The 18,968-nt window shown below is 39.7% G+C and overlaps 1 protein-coding gene across 1 annotated transcript in view; it reads right to left on the bottom strand.

The window, feature by feature from the left end:
* Nucleotides 1-18,968, bottom strand: part of LOC101532567 (uncharacterized) — a 253,999-nt gene that overhangs the window by 56,525 nt on the left and 178,506 nt on the right. The window contains exons 16-17 of the mRNA XM_058670437.1: nucleotides 18,030-18,282; nucleotides 10,505-10,668 (exon numbers count right to left, since the gene is read on the bottom strand). Of these exons, the coding sequence (XP_058526420.1) occupies nucleotides 10,505-10,668; nucleotides 18,030-18,282 (417 nt within the window). The remainder of the gene's footprint in view (nucleotides 1-10,504; nucleotides 10,669-18,029; nucleotides 18,283-18,968) is intronic.

Here is an 18,968-nt window from a genome sequence, read left to right as displayed (position 1 = left end):
GATGGTGCAGACAACACAACACACCATTTTGTGCACACATGAGCCTCCTAAGCTTGGGAGAGAAAACCAAAATAGTTGTTCAGTTGTGCAATTGTTTTAGTGAAAAGCATGATGAGAAATTTCAAGGAAGAATGTAGGAAATAGTGCAAAATACAAACAGAGTGAAGTGGTTGGGTGGAGAGCTGACTGCACTGGTCCAGACAGATGAATCACCCTATGAAATTCACATACTCACACGGAAGCAGAAAACTCCGCATGCCAATGAACTAAAATAAACTCAACCCAGGCATCTGGATGATGCCACCTCGACAACCTGCACCATGCCACTTCATCCAAGGAAATACATCTTTTGGACACCTGCTTGCCATTGACATAACTTACATGCCCTGTTTTACATCTTGGCATGAAACACATTTGCTTTCGTTTCTTTTATCCTACAGGTGTTGGATATAAGCTAAGTTACCAAAAGACAAATCATCCAATAGCCAATCAACTATTTAGAGAGCAAGCATCATGTCAAATAATTTTCAATGTATCTACTTAATTTTAGTTAGAGGAAGTTGGGGTAGAAATAGAGCATGCTGAATGTTGACAAAAGGAGAGCAGCCTGTAGCACAGGCTTGGTTGCCCGTATCAGATGGGATAGCAGCTGGGAACAGAGCAGGTAGACACTAAAGGGTTTTCTGCTAATAGGCACTCAGCGGCTGTATCTAGACCCTCAGCAATGATCTGTTTTGGCTTTAATCATTCAGCTTCCTGATGTTGGACATGAAGTATCTAGTCTGTGGTTATGCAGACTTGTTATAATGTGACGAGTCCATTTCTGCCTTCCAGGGAGGAGAGTGGTTATAAACCAAGTGACAATATCACAGGAGGAAGATTGCTTAACTCTCTCTTGGTTACATGAATTTTAGAATTATTTTAGAATAGTATTTTCCTCTGCTAAGGAACATTGCAAAGAAAATGGACTCAGAACGTGGAAAATCTTTGATTATCTCATACATATTCTCTAGACAATGAATATACTCATAATATCCTCATCAAAACCTGTCTTTAAGTTATTTGAATCTAAATTAATTTTCCTAAGTCCTAAATGACAGAAGCTAAAACTTATAAGGCAATTGGACCTATTAAGTCAATGATTAAGAAGATATAAGCACCCCCAGAACTAATTAACTTGACTACCAGCCTTTTAGATTTGTGTTCAGCTTCCTGCAATAGAGGAGCTTAAACAAATCTAATTGACATTTAAAATGTGATTTCACATTCTTTGTATATTAAACAGAAATATAAGCAGCCTGTAGATCTTTTATAGCATCCAGATAAGGGATTTAGAATGAAACGATCCATAGATATCTGCAGAAGTTTTATGTGGAAGGAATGTTACAAAGTTTAATATCCCAAGGGTCGTGAATGGGACCCAGCATCCCCTCTGGGCCAATACTTACAAACATCCATTTGCAAAATTCTGATCAAGAGATACACTTTGGACAAAGAATCTCTAAATTAAAGGAAGCTCACTCTGCTCATAAAAAATGGAGACACAAAATGATAAATTAAAATTATTTGGAATGAAAACCTGTGGAATAAAATGGCAAGAGACAATGACAGCTTAAATAACAAAGCATTAAAACAGATCTCACTGCTTTCACATCAAACAACTTTTATGTTGGTTTTGATAAAGAGTTCAATAAAAAACTAAACTACAGAAATATAAGTAAATATATATAAAATTTTGGAATAAGAAGACCTTTTTAAAATGTGTGCTATTTAAGTCATAAAATGACACAAAGGAAGACCAGTGCTGTGGCATAGTAGACTAGTCCTCCACCTGCAGTGTTGTGCATTCACTGAACTGTGAGTGAAATCACTGAGCTCAGCACATCGCAGTGGTCCCACATTGAAAATAATACCCACTTTGGCATCTTATAACTCAAAACAGGTCCATGTGGCTCTCAGACCTAACAGCCAACAGGTTCCAGCAGGATCAGCACCACCAACAACCTAGCTATTTAGGACACCTTGTGTCTCCCTGATCCTGGAAACTTCTCAAATCATAAGTGGCAGAAAGCTTGTACAGACAACAATGCAGCCTCAGCAAGGGATCACAGGAGACAGAGAATGGAGAGCCAGGAACTGGGGCTATGTAGACCATACGTGAAGTCTAGCATAAGAGCTCAGATCTGAAACTCACTGGAGGGACTGGTACAAGTAACTGCAAACAAAGAACTGTGTACCAACTGCAGTAAGGAAAATTGGATTGTAGACACAGCTTAAAAACCTGCCCTAAGGAGAAGAATCTGCCATCCAGAAGTATAATGAGCAAGAGCAAAAGAAGAGACAGAGGCACAATAAACATTACTGAAGACTCCTCTGCAAAGGAGTAAAAGCCTTTGCCAACCTCAGAGTTAACTGAGGAAGACATAGAGGAAATGGGGGATACAGAATACAGAAAACTCATTATAAATCTTCTTATCAATAATTAGAAGCACATAAAGGAGTTCAAGAATTTTACGGAGTTTGTCACACAGGAAATAGCAACATTGAAACAAAATCAAGTCGAATTATTGAAAATGAAGCTCCCAATAAAGCAAATTAAAATTTCAGTGAAAAGTCTCAGTAAGAGAATGAATAAGGCAGGAGAAACAATATAAAAATTGGAACATATTTCTTTTACAATGGGGAAACAATCAAAACACTGGAAGTAGAGCTGGGTCAAGTTTATAAAAAGGATTCAAGAATTGACACTATTAAAAGGCCAAGTAGAACAGTTATGGGAGTTGCAGAAGGTGCAGAAAGAGAAGCTGCATTTAAAAATGTATTTAATGAAATAATAGAGGAAAATTTCCCTAATCTGGAGAAAGAATTGGGAGACAGCATACAGGAGGGGCACAGAACTCCCAATAGGTTTGACCAAAAATGATCTTCACCATGACACATGATAATCAAGCTTTTGTCAACTGAACATAAGGAAAAGATCTTTACATGTGCTTGTGAAAGAAAACCAATTGACCTATAGAGGAATGGCAATTGGATTCACATGTCAGAAGAAACTACAGACCAGAAGAGAATGGAGTAACATGTTCCAAATTCTAAAAGCAAAAAAATTGCCGGCACATAACAATGTACCCAGAAAAACTTTCCTTTGTCTTTGAAAATGAAATAAAACTCTTCCATAGTAAAGAAAAGCTCAAAGAATACACCTCTTCCAAACTCGCCCTATAAATGATGCTTAAAGATGTTCTTTACACAGAAAAGAAATAGCACCCACCAAAGCCAAAGGCAAATGTGAAGAACATCCCAGTAAATAACAACAGAAGACTAGATTAACACCCTATTGTTAAATTGCCACCTATTATATTATTTCTAAATGTAAATGGATTAAACCCTTCAATCAAATATCATAGAATATCAGACTGTATTATAAAACAAAACCCATTCATTTGTTGCCTATAGAAGACACATCTCCCCAACAAAGATCAGCAGGAACTATATCTCATGGATTTTTATATTTTGTTGCTAGTTTTATTTCTTCAAAACAGCTTTTTTTCTCATTGAATTCTTCACTGACTTGTGAATCATACGGTGGCATCATTTTCTTCAAGAAGTTTCTTGACTTTCATTTTAATTTCTTCAACAACACATTTGTAGCATGTTGTTTGGTAGCATGTTGTTCAACTGCATGGCGTTGTAAATTTCTATTTTTCTTCCTATTATTGATTTTGATTTGTAGCTTTTCATTTAAGGGAAGGAATAGTGACCGTGCAGTGAAGACTATCATATCCAGATGTGAGGATGAAATGCAATATACATTTCTGCTTCCAGATCAAGATCGATTCACAGTGAAACTGTTGGATACACCTTGACAATAGGGTGCTGGACTCTGCCATTGTCCATGCCCGCAATGATGAAGTTATGACTGAGCCCTATCGGTTTAATAAAATAGGGGAACTCAATGGGGAGGAGAGGACTAAAAGATGAGGTGAACAAATTCTCAGAGCATAAGGAACTGTATCATAAAATGAGAATGATAATAATAAAAATGAAAAAAAGAAAAATTTAAAAAGGAAACATTTGATGTTGGGCTAATGGTGCAGAATTTTAACACTGTAAAAATAAATATATCGGAGGAAAGAATTGAAATAAAATCACCAAGTTTTTTTTTAAAGATTTATTTATTTTTATTACAAAGGCAGATATACAGAGAGGAGGAGAGACAGAGAGGAACATCTTCCTTCCGATGATTCACTCCCAAGTGAGCCGCAACGGCCGGTGCTGCGCCGATCCGAAGCCGGCAGCCAGGAACCTCTTCCAAGTCTCTCCCACACGGGTGCAGGGTCCCAAGCATTGGGCCATCCTCGACTGCTTTCCCAGGCCACAAGCAGGGAGCTGGATGGGAAGTGGAGCTGCCGGGATTAGAACCGGCGTCCAAATGGGATCCCGGGGAATTCCAGGTGAGGACTTTAGCGACTAGGCCACGCCGCCAGGGCCCAAAATCACCAAGTTTTAAGGCTCAGTTTAGATCAGGAAGTTATCAGTGCTTTCTCTTATATTTGTTGATTCTTTTTTACAGGTTCATTTCCTCTTTACTCCCAAACAATACAGGTTCTCTCTGGATTAAGGAATTATCATGAAGAAAATTGATACTTTTCTAAAACTACAAAATCAAACTCAAAGAATTATAAGGGCCTTAACTTCTGCACACAAGGCAAGACTCTGGTACCCCAATGTACTATTCTATAACAATTACAGACAGTCAAACTTCTAGCAGAAATCCTCCAACAACGAATTACTTAGGTTCTTGGAGGAATGGGAACCAATCAGCCACAAAGCAGGGTCCATTCTCAAGCTTGTGTTGCCATTGCTGTATTATTTCTGATGTCCATAGTTAGGTGATATTCTCTATTAACAGCCCACACGGCAGAGTTGATGTCCTTCGCGTCTTTCATAATGCTAGCGACGTTATCATGAACGTATTACCAATACTGATTCAGTAGCATAGCAAGACTCAGGACTGTTAATTCAACATGCTCTTTCAGGATACGAGTTAGTATTTGATTTAAGAATATTAACCCGAATCTGTCAAAAGACACACATACACATTGGAATTTTTAACTAAAATGAGTTTTTATTACCTCTGTGCCTCTTTCACTATTGTTATGCCAGTGAAAAACAAAACAAAACGAAACAAAAAAAAAAAAGCCAAACCTGCTGCAGACAATGCTCGCTTTAGGGAGGAACTGAGCTGCCAGCATCCAACCATTTCAGAGAAATGTTTCGCAAACAGCATCAAGAGGAAAGTATTCCCCTGATCTGTTGGGATGATTTTATTAATTTGCATGAAAACTCTGGATACTGTCACCAAGGGAGGTTACTCTAAGTCTGTCGTTATCCTGAGGAATCTTAGGAGCTTCTGCTACAGCGGAAGTTGACTCTACCTGGAGTCCTGGCGCAGGCAAAGTTCTGACAGGACAGGTGGAGTGTGGTGGAGAGACACTAAGGAGCTAGTTTTTTGCTCTGGGCCAAACTTCTTTGATTTCTCCAGATTTCTTTTCGGAGAAATTCTTCATTTTGTTTTTATAGTCTTTCAGCTTTTTGTTTTTCATCTCGCCATCCATTATTGAGCTTCCGACTCCTCCTAGCCACATATTCCTGTAAGAATCTATCTGTATGTTCTCTCTTATATAAGGAAACCAGTGTGGAAAGTGTAACTTCAATAATCCGATCCATACTGGTGTTTTTTTGCTTCAGTTTTTTGTTTGTTTGTTTGTTTTTGGGTGCATCCCATGTGTTTTGATTTTCTTTTATTTCAGTTTCATTTATTACAAATACTTAATTTTCTCTTGTCAAATTCATTGCTGGCTCATGGATTACACGGTGGCATCATTTTTTTCCAAGAGACTTTTGTGTTTCCTTTTTGTCACCCATGTGTTGGTTACTCAGTGGCGTGTGTTTTCATGGTGCTGTAATTTGTTGTTGTTGTTGAGGCTGTTGTTCTAACTCATACCAGTTGTTGACCTTGTTTCATGGCTTCTCAATTATGATAATGCATAGTGATGGAGTACTGGGGTCTACCATATCCAGATGTTGGGGTATAATGCAACATGCATCCCTGCTTCCAGATGAAATATGGATTTCCAAGAAACTGTTGGACATGTATAGACAATGGAATGCTGGACTGTCTGACATTGATGGGATTATGATTTCTTATGAAAGAATTGTAGTAAAAAGGGAAAAAAATCTATCAGAGGTAGGAGTTTGGGGGGGATCCCCGATCTATATGAAATTTTATCCCATAATTCAAAAATTCAAAATAAATAAGTAATCATATGTATATATATATGTATATATAATCTATCTGTTCTTTTTAAAGCAAATACCCAATTATTTTATCTAGCTGATGACAAAATTGGATGTCCATTTTTTCATACTTTACCAACAATGTAGATAATAGAAATGTAGATATCAGACCATGAATAATGTGATTTTAAATAGTCATTTGATTTTAAGGCACAAGATATGCATTTATGTGGAAATCAATGATACATAATATTTTCTGGTAACTTTTTAATTTTATAGAAGTCTTTAAACTACATGCACATTATTTATCTCTTTATATTTCAGGAGAAACCTGAATTGCTTTAAATAATAGATTGATTATTTATGTTCAGATTCTTATGATATCTACTTATATGTGTTATTTTAATCATGCTATGCAAAAAAAAAAAAAAAACACCTAAAATCTAGCAAGTGAACAACCTTGCCTGGAGCCACACAAGTTAGTAGCCAAATGAAAACAGAATGATGGGGGAAGACTTCGTTTCCTTCTCCAGGAAAGTATGTGCCCCAGAAAGATGACAAACAGTGCTTGTGACATGTCCAAATGTGAACTGAGTCTGGTCGTAAGCAATAAACAACCCCTGGAGACTGAGGCAGTCAGACGACAGCCCAGTGAGACATCCAAAGGCTTCATCAGAGGCATCGGGCTCCTGGAGAAAGGGTTGAGCAGTGAGTCCACCTCCCATTTCACTGGGATGATAACAACTCCTCAAGCACCAAGACCAACACCTCCAAGCATGAGCCCAATGTTCTCTTCACCTGTATTCTACCTCACTTCAAAGACCTACTCCATTTTGCCTTCCCTTATTTAATATGTTCAATATGTTCCTCTCTTTCAAATATTCATTTCTGCAGAGAAATAGATGCACATCACACCCACATTTTAAAACCAACCTTTTAAACACATCTTTTTTGCAAATCAATCTTCAATTGCAACATAGTTCTGAAGGGAAAAAAAAGCCGGCATGCACATTCCTTGCTCAGACAGATCAACTCACTGAACTCACTGTAGTGTGAGCGCTGGAAGACACCAAAACCCAGCACTGAAATCCAAAGACTTTCTGACACCTTTGAGCTCTCCGCACTCATCTTGTTAATTTCTTAAGCCACGTTTTCCCTTACAAAAATCAAAGATACCTCAAGATCAACCTGTATGGAAGTTTAACTCACCACCTGTCTCCTGTGAGCACGTACTGTCCATCTTATGCCTGTGTTTGGGGAGGCTACGCATCCCTTTTCCAGACAACTCAAAAATCGGAGGTTACACTAAATGCTACTTTCTCCTGGGTCTTAAGATTCCATCAGCCCACAAATTCTATTCTGCCCCCAAAACTACTTCTTAAATAAAACCCGACTTTTCCTTCCCAACATCATTTTATTACTGATACTGGGATGCTCCTTGCCTAGATTGAATTCCTACTTCCATTGTGGCTGCTGTTTAATCGCCCTCCTTTGCACATCCAATAGGATGTGTGGTCTTTCTAAATTGAAATTATGTTAAATTCTTCAATGTTTTTATTTTATGTGATTTTCAACTCCTTCTCACTAACTGCTTTTCCCCCATTTGCTGTATTCTAGCTGTAGCAAGTACTTCTGACTTGCCAAATGCTGTGTAATATTCCTTGAGCCCTGTGATTTTTCTAAATCTCCCTTTGTTGTCTGAAAACACATTTGGTGTGTTTTTGTTTTTTTTTTTTTCTAGTTAGAGTGCTTTGGCTTCCAAGGTGACTTAAGAGTTGACATTTCCACTGAAATCTTCAATAACTGCCCAATACTCCAAACTTGTCACAGACTGTTTTCTAGAAAAGTCCCTGTGATGATTTCTTCCCAGCACTTAAAAAATTGTAATAAGAACGTCTAAAATGAGAAATTTTAAAGATTTTTTAAAAATTACTATGAAGACAACAGATTTCAGGCATTCCATAGATCAATTTTCTCCACCCTTGATTTTCTGCGTTAGTTTTTGCAAAAGCATAATTTCAATCAACTGCATATTCAAAATTAGTTCCCCTGTAACTACAATCTTCAACAAGTAAGAAGTAGAAAGACCACAGTTCCAAAGGAGCATGAACAGGACGAAAATGACAGTCCTATCTCAGAATGTCTGTATCAACCCGTATATTTTTTGATATTCTGTATTAACTGTCAGATATCAGAGAAAACACATAATTGTTTGAGACTGCCTTTTTTCACTAAGCATAATGGTTTCTGATTGTATCCATTTTGCTGCAAAAGACAAAATTTCATTTTTTATGACAGAATTGTATTCCGAGCTATTTATAGGACATTTCTTTATCTAGTCATTATGATGAGCATCTAGGTTGATCCCATATTCTAGCTATTGAAAACTGAGCTGCAGTAAACATAGGGGTCCTAGCTTACATTTTCATCAAGAATGAACCAGTGCTATCTTTTCTCTTCTTTAATTATTATTAGATAATACAATGTTGGGGCCCGGCGTGGTAGCCTAGAGGCTAAAGTCTTCGGCTTGTACGTGCCAGGATCCCATATAGGTGCCGGTTCTAATCCCGGCAGCCCTGCTTCCCAACTAGCTCCCTGCTTGTGGCCTGGGAAAGCAGTCGAGGATGGCCCAAGGCCTTAGGACCCTGTACCTGCCTGGGAGACCCAGAAAAAGGTTCCAGGCTCCTGGCTTCAGTTCAGCACAACTCCGGCCATTGCAGCTGCTTGGAGAGTGGATCAGTGAATGGAAGATCTTCCTTTCTGTCTCTCCTCTTCTCTGTGTATCTGCCTTTCCAATAAAAAAGCATAATACAATGTTCATCAATATACTGCTTTACGGTGTTGATATGATATAATTAAGACTGGTTCCATCTATTAGCTGTAGTGAATAGTACTGGAATAAATGGAACAATACCAGTATGTCTTTGAATTCCTGATTTCAAGTTATTCTTTTTCAATAAATATCCAGAAGTAAGATGGCTGGATTACAGAACAATGCCATGGTAATTAAAACAGGATGGTATAGGCACAAAGATAAACAAATGGAGCAGAATAGAATCCAGAAAATTCCACATGTATAAAGTCAGCAGATCTTCAATAAATGCACAACAATTATGACAGGAAAAGCATAGTCTCCTCAACCAATAGCATTAGGAAAACTAGTATCTATATGCAAAAAAAAAAGAGATTGGATCCTTATTGTATCCACAAAAATCAACTCGGACAGAATAGAATAGCCAAACTCATACAGTACCTGAAAGTGTGAGAATCTAGAAAAAGCAAGGGGAAAGCTTCATGACACTGCTCTTGGCAATGATTTTTCAGACATGACACTAAAAGCAGAGGTAATAAAAGAAAAAGAAAAAAAAGAAGACAGCTGGAATTACATCAAGCTGTAAAGCTTCCGCCTCGCAGAGGAAACCAGCAACAGAGTGAAACACTCTTTACAACACTTGATATTAGTTGATGTTTGTCGCTTTCTTACATTTCTTCAGACACTCATACGCTGCTTGCCAAACCCAGGACCTGGTTAAGACAAATCCTGTGAGAACTATGGTCAAAGAAGAAGGATGTTTTTTTTTTTCCTGTTGGTGTCATTGAAAGGGGATTGTGAGAGTAGAAAGAAGAAAATGTGAATCTTAGGCAAGTTCTCCAGATAATTTCCCAGCATGTTATTAGATGTGGTATTAACCTGCTTATAATTTCAACAAAATACTAAACACAAGCCGCTTAGGAAGGAAGGAGAGGTGTCTTGTGCCACAGTGTTGGAGGTCACAGTCCATGACTGGGTGGGCCTCCATGATGGTCTGACGCCTGGGGAGGCCAGAGGACAGCACACGGGAGGGAGTACTCCCAGCAGGTCAGGAAGCCCATAGCTGCTGCCCTGACTCCAGCCTTCACAGTCAGCTCTCTCCCCAGAGCCACCTCCCTGGGGAACGTCCCCCAGAGAACTAAGGCCCTCCCACTCACCTTCATCCCTGAAGGTCTTAATTGGATGAAGTCCCCACCCTTTGGTGGTATTGCTTTAACACTTTTCAAAGCCTAGCAGAAGTTACTCCAGCTTCCCTATTGGTCTCTGGTTGGGAGAACTGAGGAAACGTAGCAGTCATTCTAACTCCTGCTCATGAACCAAGCTCTCTTACCCTTAAGGGGGAACAGCATTGGCGGCTCAACTCTGAAGGACAAAATCATGGAAGCCCCTTACCTGAGACAATATAGATACAGAGTCAAAGAGGAGATGCTGAACAGGCCGATGTAAACCAGCACAGTGATCCCCACGCCAAGAATCGCCGGTTGTTCCATTCTTACAAACACCCAGTACAGCTTCGCTGCATCAGCCACAGGCGTCTCCTCATTATAGGAAAAGCGCTGGCAAAAGAAAACTCAATTTTAAAAAGCAACAATGAGAAACACTGTTCATCCAATTAAGTGAATGACACAGCTCTGTATAATACTTCTGCTTTCAAATTAAGTCGTAGACTGAAGATTACCACATAGTTCATATAATATACAGTGCACAACAGTTAACTATATTTGTCTTGTTCTTTCTCTAAGCTAGACTGTCACTGCACATGATCAACACGCAGTTCATACGGTAAAAGGCCATATTTTATTTATATACTATTAACTTCGGAGTCTAACGGGCACAAGATGTGAAGAAATGAAATAGGATGATGGCAAAATCTTCTTTTGTTGTTGCTGAAGCAGAGTTGATAGGATCTAATTTGTGCTGTGCATAAAAGAGATTGCTTAATTTAGGCACTTACAGAAAAGTTATCATGCCATTTAATGTGAGCTTGGAAACTAAAGTTTACATTAGGTTAAATCTAACAATCAGCGCTTATTTTAATCAAGGCAAAACATCATCACCATTGGGTTATAAATGAATACAATGCAATTTAAACATCAAATATAAATTGCTAATGACCTACAGTGTCGTTGGGTGACATCTCTGACCTTTGGGTTTTAAATAGTGTGATTATCCTATAATTATGACTCTCATGGTACCACATGGAAGCACCACACAAATACACACGCCATGTCACTTTTCTCCAAGACAAGGAGGAGGGAAGAATTTAGTTCTTAAACCGACAATTATGTAAATATAGCTTAAAGGGGCACTTTCAAAACTAACTAATCCAAATCACATATGTGTGCATGAAAACCAAAGCCTAGACAGCTTAATTTGTGTTTTCCCCTACACCAAAATATACTGTAGCAATTGGGCAACGACTAGCACTCAGATGGTCCTGCTCTCAACTAGCGCACTTTAATGACCACACTGCACTTTTATTTTTGGACTCTGTATTTGTTCATCAGTCTGTTTTGCAAAATGTGGATCTGTTGCTAGGATTTTCGAAAAGCAGATCCTCAAAGGTTCGGATGCATTTTTTTTTTCACACATCAAGTCTTATCTTTCTGCTGTTTCTTAAATAAATAGATACAATATTCATTGGTGAAACAATGACACCAAAACTCATGTGTGTTTGCTGTGGCTGGTATGACCCGGATAATGGATGCTAGCAGTTTGTTTACTAGGTGTCCTGAAGCTCAGAAAAGCAAGAGGTGCATGAATCTCAATAAAACCCCTGCCTTCTGGGAGTTTACAGTGAAGTGTGGGGGTGTGGAAGACAGGAAGCACACACGGAAAAATAGGAATACACAGGCACGAGAGGACGACACTGCCAAGAAAAACACAAAAAAAATTTAAAAGATAATCGTGGTGTTGCTACATTGAAATCAAAAAAAATATCACGAGTAAGAACCTGAGAGTGTACGCATACTCAATGACCTTTAAGGGGCTCATCTTGTCCCCAGAGTCCATTGAAAATGTGTGAAGTAGAAAAGGCAGTGACGGCACCTGGGCTTCCACACATCCTGGCTCAGCAGCACAGAGCACTACATAAAAGAGGGGTCCCGGGTGACCAGGGCGACAGGCCAGGGCGCTGTCTGGCACCTGTGCTTGCTGCCCTTCCCAGCGTTGACAAAGAGAAACACAGCAGTGCGAGCTGGCCCACGGCGAACTCAGCATCACAACTCCAGTTTCTACTGACGGCGTATCACTGTTCCACTATCGTAAAGTCAATTACAGACTGCCTATACTTCCCAAATGTACTCAGCACTTGATACCCTTACCATTTGTTATACATGGGGGGTCTCAAATCCATAGCCACATTATGTGTTCCCACCTGGGCCACTGAGAAAATGGCTCTCCTGTCTGCAGCTGTCTACCAAAACAAAAAATAAGTACACCATTACTAAAACACCATTACCAAAGCGTACTCCTCTTTATTCCTTTTGTGTCACGTGCAAGCTTTTCAAGAATACTGCCGGTCTGTCTGCCATCTGGCTCTCTCAACAGTATTGTGAAATCAGTGGTAAAGGACATTGTAGGCGTGGCTCTGTGTTTCATGGTGCCTATGAGAAAATTCAAGACTGGGAAGGTGAGCAGACTCACCTACTGGCAAGTGCTTGACCGATGGTGGATCTGGGATCAGAACTAGCTTACCCTGATTCAACAGTGGGGTTCTCTGACACCCCCGGCCCTGCTAGTGGAATGCTGTGGCTTGAATGTGTCTTCCAAACAGCGTATGTTAGAAATTTAATCTTGGGTGAGACAGTGCCTGGAAGATGGCAGCTGAGGAAAGGTTTCTATGTCACGACGAAACCATCCTCACGGAGAGATCAAATCCAAACACAAAAGAACATGAAGCCCTCAGTTTGATCTTCCGCCCTCCTCATTCTCTCTTCGCTTTTCTGGCATAGGATGACACAGTTTGATGACCAGGTTCTCAGCCTTAATCTTTGCCAACTCCAAACCATGAGATAATAAGTTTAGTTACCCCTCATCAGGCATTTTGTTACAACAGCTCAAATGGATGGAATCATGGAGACAAGAATTGTCTGCTGCAGAGCTGACATTGTGGCACAGCAGTTTAAGCTGCTGCTTGCAATGCTGACAACCCATACGCCAGTGCTAGATTGAGTCCCAACTGCTCTGTTTCTGATCCAGCTTCTTGATAAGGTATGGAGGAAGAGGGCCTTAGGACTTCAGCCTATGCCTCCCAGGGGAAGGAGGGAGTTCCTGATGCAGAATATTGATCTGACCTAACCCTGGGAGACCGAATCAGTACAGGAAGATATTCTTTCTCCCAGTGTGTGTGTGTGTGTGTGTGTGTGTGTGTGTGTGTGTGTGTGTGTGTTTCTCTCTGTCACTCTGCTTTATAAGCAAACAAGTAGATAAATTAACAATATATATTTTCTGCGCTCCAGTATTGTGGAATGCATTGAACCACTTAGAACAGCAGCATCCTGTTTCTAAGTATCAAGTCCCGGTTATTCCGCTTCCAATCCATCTTCCTGCATTGTGCTTGGAAAGGCAGCGGGCAATGCCTAAGCACTTGGATCCCTGCAATCCAAGTGGGAAAACCAGATGAAGTTCCTGTTTCCTGGATTTGACCTGACCAAGTAGTCCTAGCTGGTACAGGCATTTGGGGAGTAAATAGCAAAGACAAGGTTTCTCTATCTCTCTCTCTCTCTCTCTCTCTCTCTCTCTCTCTCTCTCTCTCTCTGCCTTTCAAACAAATATATGAGAAATATGAGGTTGGAACTAAGGTGAGATGGATTAAACTACCCTGGCAGCACTGGTATCAGTGCTAGATTGAGTCCCAGATATTCCACTTGTGATCCAGCGCCCAGTTAACGCACCTGGGAAAGTAGCAGAAGCTGACCCAAACCTTGGGCTCCTGCACCTATTTGGGAGATCTGGAAGAGGTCCCTGAATCCTGTGGGAGATCTGGACAAGGTTCCTGGATCCTGTATTCTGTGTGGCCCAGTCATGGCCATTGAGGACATTTGGAGAGTAAACTAACAGATACATTATTTTTTCATTCTCTCTCTATTTTCTCTGTAAATCTGCCTTTCACACAAACACAGTAAGTCCTTTTTAAACATTAAAAAAAATTTTCAGAATGTCAGTGTTTTCATTCTATATTTCTTTAATCCTCATTCAAGGATGGTGTTCTTATCTCTCTCTGTGGTAAAGACAGGAATAAAGGCATATTTGTTCTGTACCTTTTAAACTCTAAGGCACAAAGTATGCAGTCAAAAATACATTTTTGCAATTTAAAATACCCAACAGCAAATCTGTCCTGTGATGTTTGTCCAAATGAGGGCTCTGTTAGAGAAAGAACTGAATTCAACAGAATTATGCATCCAGTATTCCATCGATGGGGGAACACACTGCCAAACTACCTTGCAGCCAGCACACTGAGAAACTGGCAAGGATGCCTAGAAACATCAATAGCCACCCTGTGTTCCAACCTCAAAGCATTCCATCTGCCACATCTCCCTTCAGATCACCATAAATAAAGTGAATCCACAACAGAAAACAACTTGAATCAAACTCAAATGAGTCTCTGCTCTGGCTGCAAGGAAGAAGCGTGGCAGGGCCTGGAGCTATGAACTCAGGCAACCCGAGTTTCAAGTGTGAGCAGCAGTAAGTCTCTGATAATCGCCATCCATGGAGAACAACAGTCCTCCAACTTTAATGGCTATTACAGCCACCTTTTAATATGCATCCTGCTGGGTCTCTGTGCAGACATTCTAGTCAGTGGTGTAAGGCCCTCGATTTCCTTCAGTTCTGCTATGTTCCCAGGTGACATGAATATTGTTGCTCCAGGAATCACACTTCAAGAACCCCTGCTTTGCACCAGCACTTGTCAAACTTCAGTCCATTGTCAAATCACCCAAGAAGGCAGTTAAACTCATTCAATAAGTGGACACGTACAAATGCACTTCTGTAGGTATGCAGGGCATTTCAGCACTACTTGTCTGTAGACAGCACACAACTTCAGAGCTTTCGTAAGGGTAACAGAAGTGGGTGTCATCTCAGTAAAATGTAAATGGTTCTCAAAGGAGAGGTGACAGTTTGTTACATTAGGAACAAATATTTGGATTTTCTTTGCAAAGGGGCAGGGCAGAGATGGATGCTATGTTCATCTATCAAAGTTCAAGTCAGCTTCCATCAAGCACTGGGTCTCTGCAAGGCTCAGAGCTGGCCATGCTACAGGCTACTTCCCTATGGTTTGCATCCGAGGACTCAGAATGAGTTAGCACTGCTCATTTTGTTAGCCACCTTGATCTGCTGAGCAGTTTGGCTATCAATCTTCCCCGCGGGCCCGATTAGAAGGGGGAAATCCGTTTTAGAATGACTGCTGAAGTTTTGAGGAGATCTCAGAAGATCCTAAGAGACAACTGCTCATCTTTTGTGGTGCAACAGATTAGGTTTTCCCAGAAGGCAGGCATCCCCTTCTCTATGTCTTCTGCTCAACGATCCTTGACGACACTGTCTCCTCCTTGTTTGCTTGGAGTCTTGGAGGGGTAGAAATGTGGAAAGAATCCAGATGGCTTCTGCTGTACCTACTCTAACCAGCAAAGACCAATACAACTTAGATATAAGGTACAAAGTGCAACCAATCCTGGCTCAGAAGGCTTCCTCTTGTGCCATGTCATCAGGAAATATCACATACTGAAAGTGAAAACAATACCATCAAATGCTGACAAACTCCCTTGGTATATGATTCCATCACCAATCCTGGGACTAGAAACTTGAATGCTTGAAATCTCTGTATGTACTTGTTGAGCTCATTTCAACTACATTAAGTGATCTGCTTAGAGTCCCTCATTGAACTTGGTATCAGGCTCATAGCATTTCAATAGTCAGCAAGAAGCAGAGTGGTCACTGGAAATGTGAAGACATTAAATGAACTCAGAGTGTCAAGGACTCCAGGTTGATTAAGAGAAGCATAAGAATCCTCAGCCAGTTGGAAACTCAGCCTAGTGAAGAACAAAAGGAAATGGGGCGGTGTTGTTGGGCTCTGTTCCTTGACACTCACGAGGCAATACGTAGAATCAGCATCGTTGGTATCACCTAGGAACTATCGGAAATGTACAATCTCAGGCACTACCTGCCTAACTAGAATGTGTATTTTAATCGGAGCCTCAGGGAGGTTACAAGCATCAAAGTATAAGAATACAGTGTGGCCCAAGAGAGAGAGACAAAAATGGGAACAAGCTCTGTTGGGCTGCACTGCCAAAAACATTACCCAGGATGCAGAATACATTTTTTAGAGTAATATAAAAGGAGGCACTTTGATTTTTGGTTCTAAAAGCACATTATCAATGGTAAATTCAGCTTTCAACATAGCTAACATAGAATATAACAAACACTCCATTTCTGTCATCTGTTTTGGCTCAGAGAATGCAGTCTCAGGTGATACATATTAATTTGGAAACTTTTTACCCTTAAATGAGTAAAGCATACATGAGACAATATTTTACGTAACTTGAGATACTTTTATAAATGAATATTTGATAAAAAGTGATAAATGTATGGTGTCCATCAGCTGTCTTCTATGAGGCATAATCTTATGGCCAGGTCTACAGACATAATAACATTTGATTAAAACTCATATTTCCTTTCTTTTGACTATGGAAACTTCTGGAAAACCTGATGAATACAAGTGGAAGTTCTCTTCGGCTTGAATGATGTTATGGGTTGCCTACACAATTTTTCCTTGATGATCCCATCCTAAAGCACTTGGCCAAAGTTACTAAGCTTCAGGATGGGATTTGTGGTGGATTGACAAGATCCAAAGGCTTACTTGAGTTAGCCAAGCTCTATAGTGCTGGAACAATGAAGTTCGATAGAAGTTCGTAGATCTTCTCAAGCTGCTCCTATGAGCTCTCCTGCTTGTCTGCTGTCTCAATGGTCCCTTAACCAGCAGCCTCAACATTGTCTGGACTAGACCCTACCCAAATCCTTCCATAGCAAAAGATCTGAGAATAAGTCACAGCAGTTGATGTTTTTCCTGCAAAGGAGTATGATATGGAAAGTGATTGATAATCCACACCTGTCAATCATCCTCCCCAGGAAACTGCACGGCCTGCAAATTCGAAGTCACTTGGGACATCGGTGTGCACAAACACCCGTATCAATTGACCTGAAGTGTGATGTGATGAAATGACGAGCAGGAACAGCATACATTTGATCGTATGAGGGAACTGTCTCAGCATTTGAGGTTCCGATTTTATCAGTGTGGAAGAAACTTCAGTCTTAGAATTCAGAAATTTGATTTCTAATCTAGTTGCTGGAAGAACTGGCTCTTAGATATTTAACATGTTGTGTAATTCTCTGTTTTCTCCCATGTGTATAATCAGAATATTTGCCACACCAACTTACGTATTATAAATATGAAATCAAATAAATTATGTGAAGATACTTGAAAAAGTATCTCTTGAGGAGTAGCAACATGACTACCATTGCTTCTTTCTCGTGGAGTTTTTTACTTAGGAATATTTAAGCTCACCTATTAAAGAAGATAAATAACAGAAAAATAATCACTTAAAGAATTTATTAGACTATACTTTTTTGAAATGTGTACCTAACTATTAAAATTATCAAAACATAAAAAATAAACATTCAACATAACAATTTTGAAAACATGTCAAAGTAACTTGGATTTGACCTCTAGCAGTGTTTAAGATAACCAAGATTGTATTCACATTGAATATGTTAGACATGCACAATTTTTATGAGGACCTCAATTTCAACCCAACATGAATATTGAACATTTATCATTATTGAAACTTCGTATGCCGACTGATTCATGCACTAAAGCTACATTCTATGTCAAGGACTCATATCCTTATTATTTTATTTGACTTACCCCCAGGATAGTGTCCACTATAAACACTGCCAGTGGGTCTAGAACTGTCCATAGTCCCATGGTAATGATTAACTTTGACAAGACATCAGGACAGGAGGCAAACAGTAGCTGACAGCCCCATTTGACCAGAACCAGGAGAAGTATGACTGCATTCAACATTAGAGTCCCCACTGCAACCACGGGTAGCTCTTCTCCGGCGTGAAGCAAAGAGGCTGGGTAGCAAAGCTCCACTGTGTGAGGGAGAAACTGGAATCTGTCAGAAAACAATCAGGTGAAAGCAAAAAAGAGTTTCATGAACAGCAAAGGGTACAACATAATTTTCAAATTATGCACAGTGGTTTCTCTTTTAAGTATAAAAAGCTTGGCATGCAATAAAACCTCAAAACTGTGTGATCTCTGATTACCACCCCAATATCTCATTTTTAAGAAAAAGGTGAGTTCTACTATCCCTGGCTCTGCTCAGTCTCACATGCAACCATACAAAGCATGTCAATTTGAGTAAGTGTATAGAACATTTTCTAGACGAAGATTTCCCTGCAACTCACACAGTGTTTATTATTAAGCTTCTCAAAATGCAAAATATCAATGAATTTTCTACTGGTCAAATTCTTACACACATAAGAAACAGGTATAAATACATTAATTATTCTGAGATTTTAACATAGCTGATGACTTTTGCATGTTACTCCTTTACCTTAACTTGTACATACAACAGCAAGACTGATACCATTCAGAAGCAATACATCCGATTTCTCAGTTGTTATAAATGGTCAATTGGATGTAGCCTTAGGACCTGTGGGTTACGTCCCACCTGATCCTAGCAATTCAAGGTGCCACAGAACAGGCTTTGCTGTTATTCTTTGGTGCAAAGAAGATTGTAAATATATTTATATATGTATGCATCTACAAATGTTCATCATCTATAATATAATCAGTTTG

The sequence above is a fragment of the Ochotona princeps genome, chromosome 1 (assembly GCF_030435755.1).
Source record: "Ochotona princeps isolate mOchPri1 chromosome 1, mOchPri1.hap1, whole genome shotgun sequence".
Classification (NCBI taxonomy): domain Eukaryota; kingdom Metazoa; phylum Chordata; class Mammalia; order Lagomorpha; family Ochotonidae; genus Ochotona; species Ochotona princeps.
This window is presented reverse-complemented; position numbering and strand designations above follow the sequence as displayed.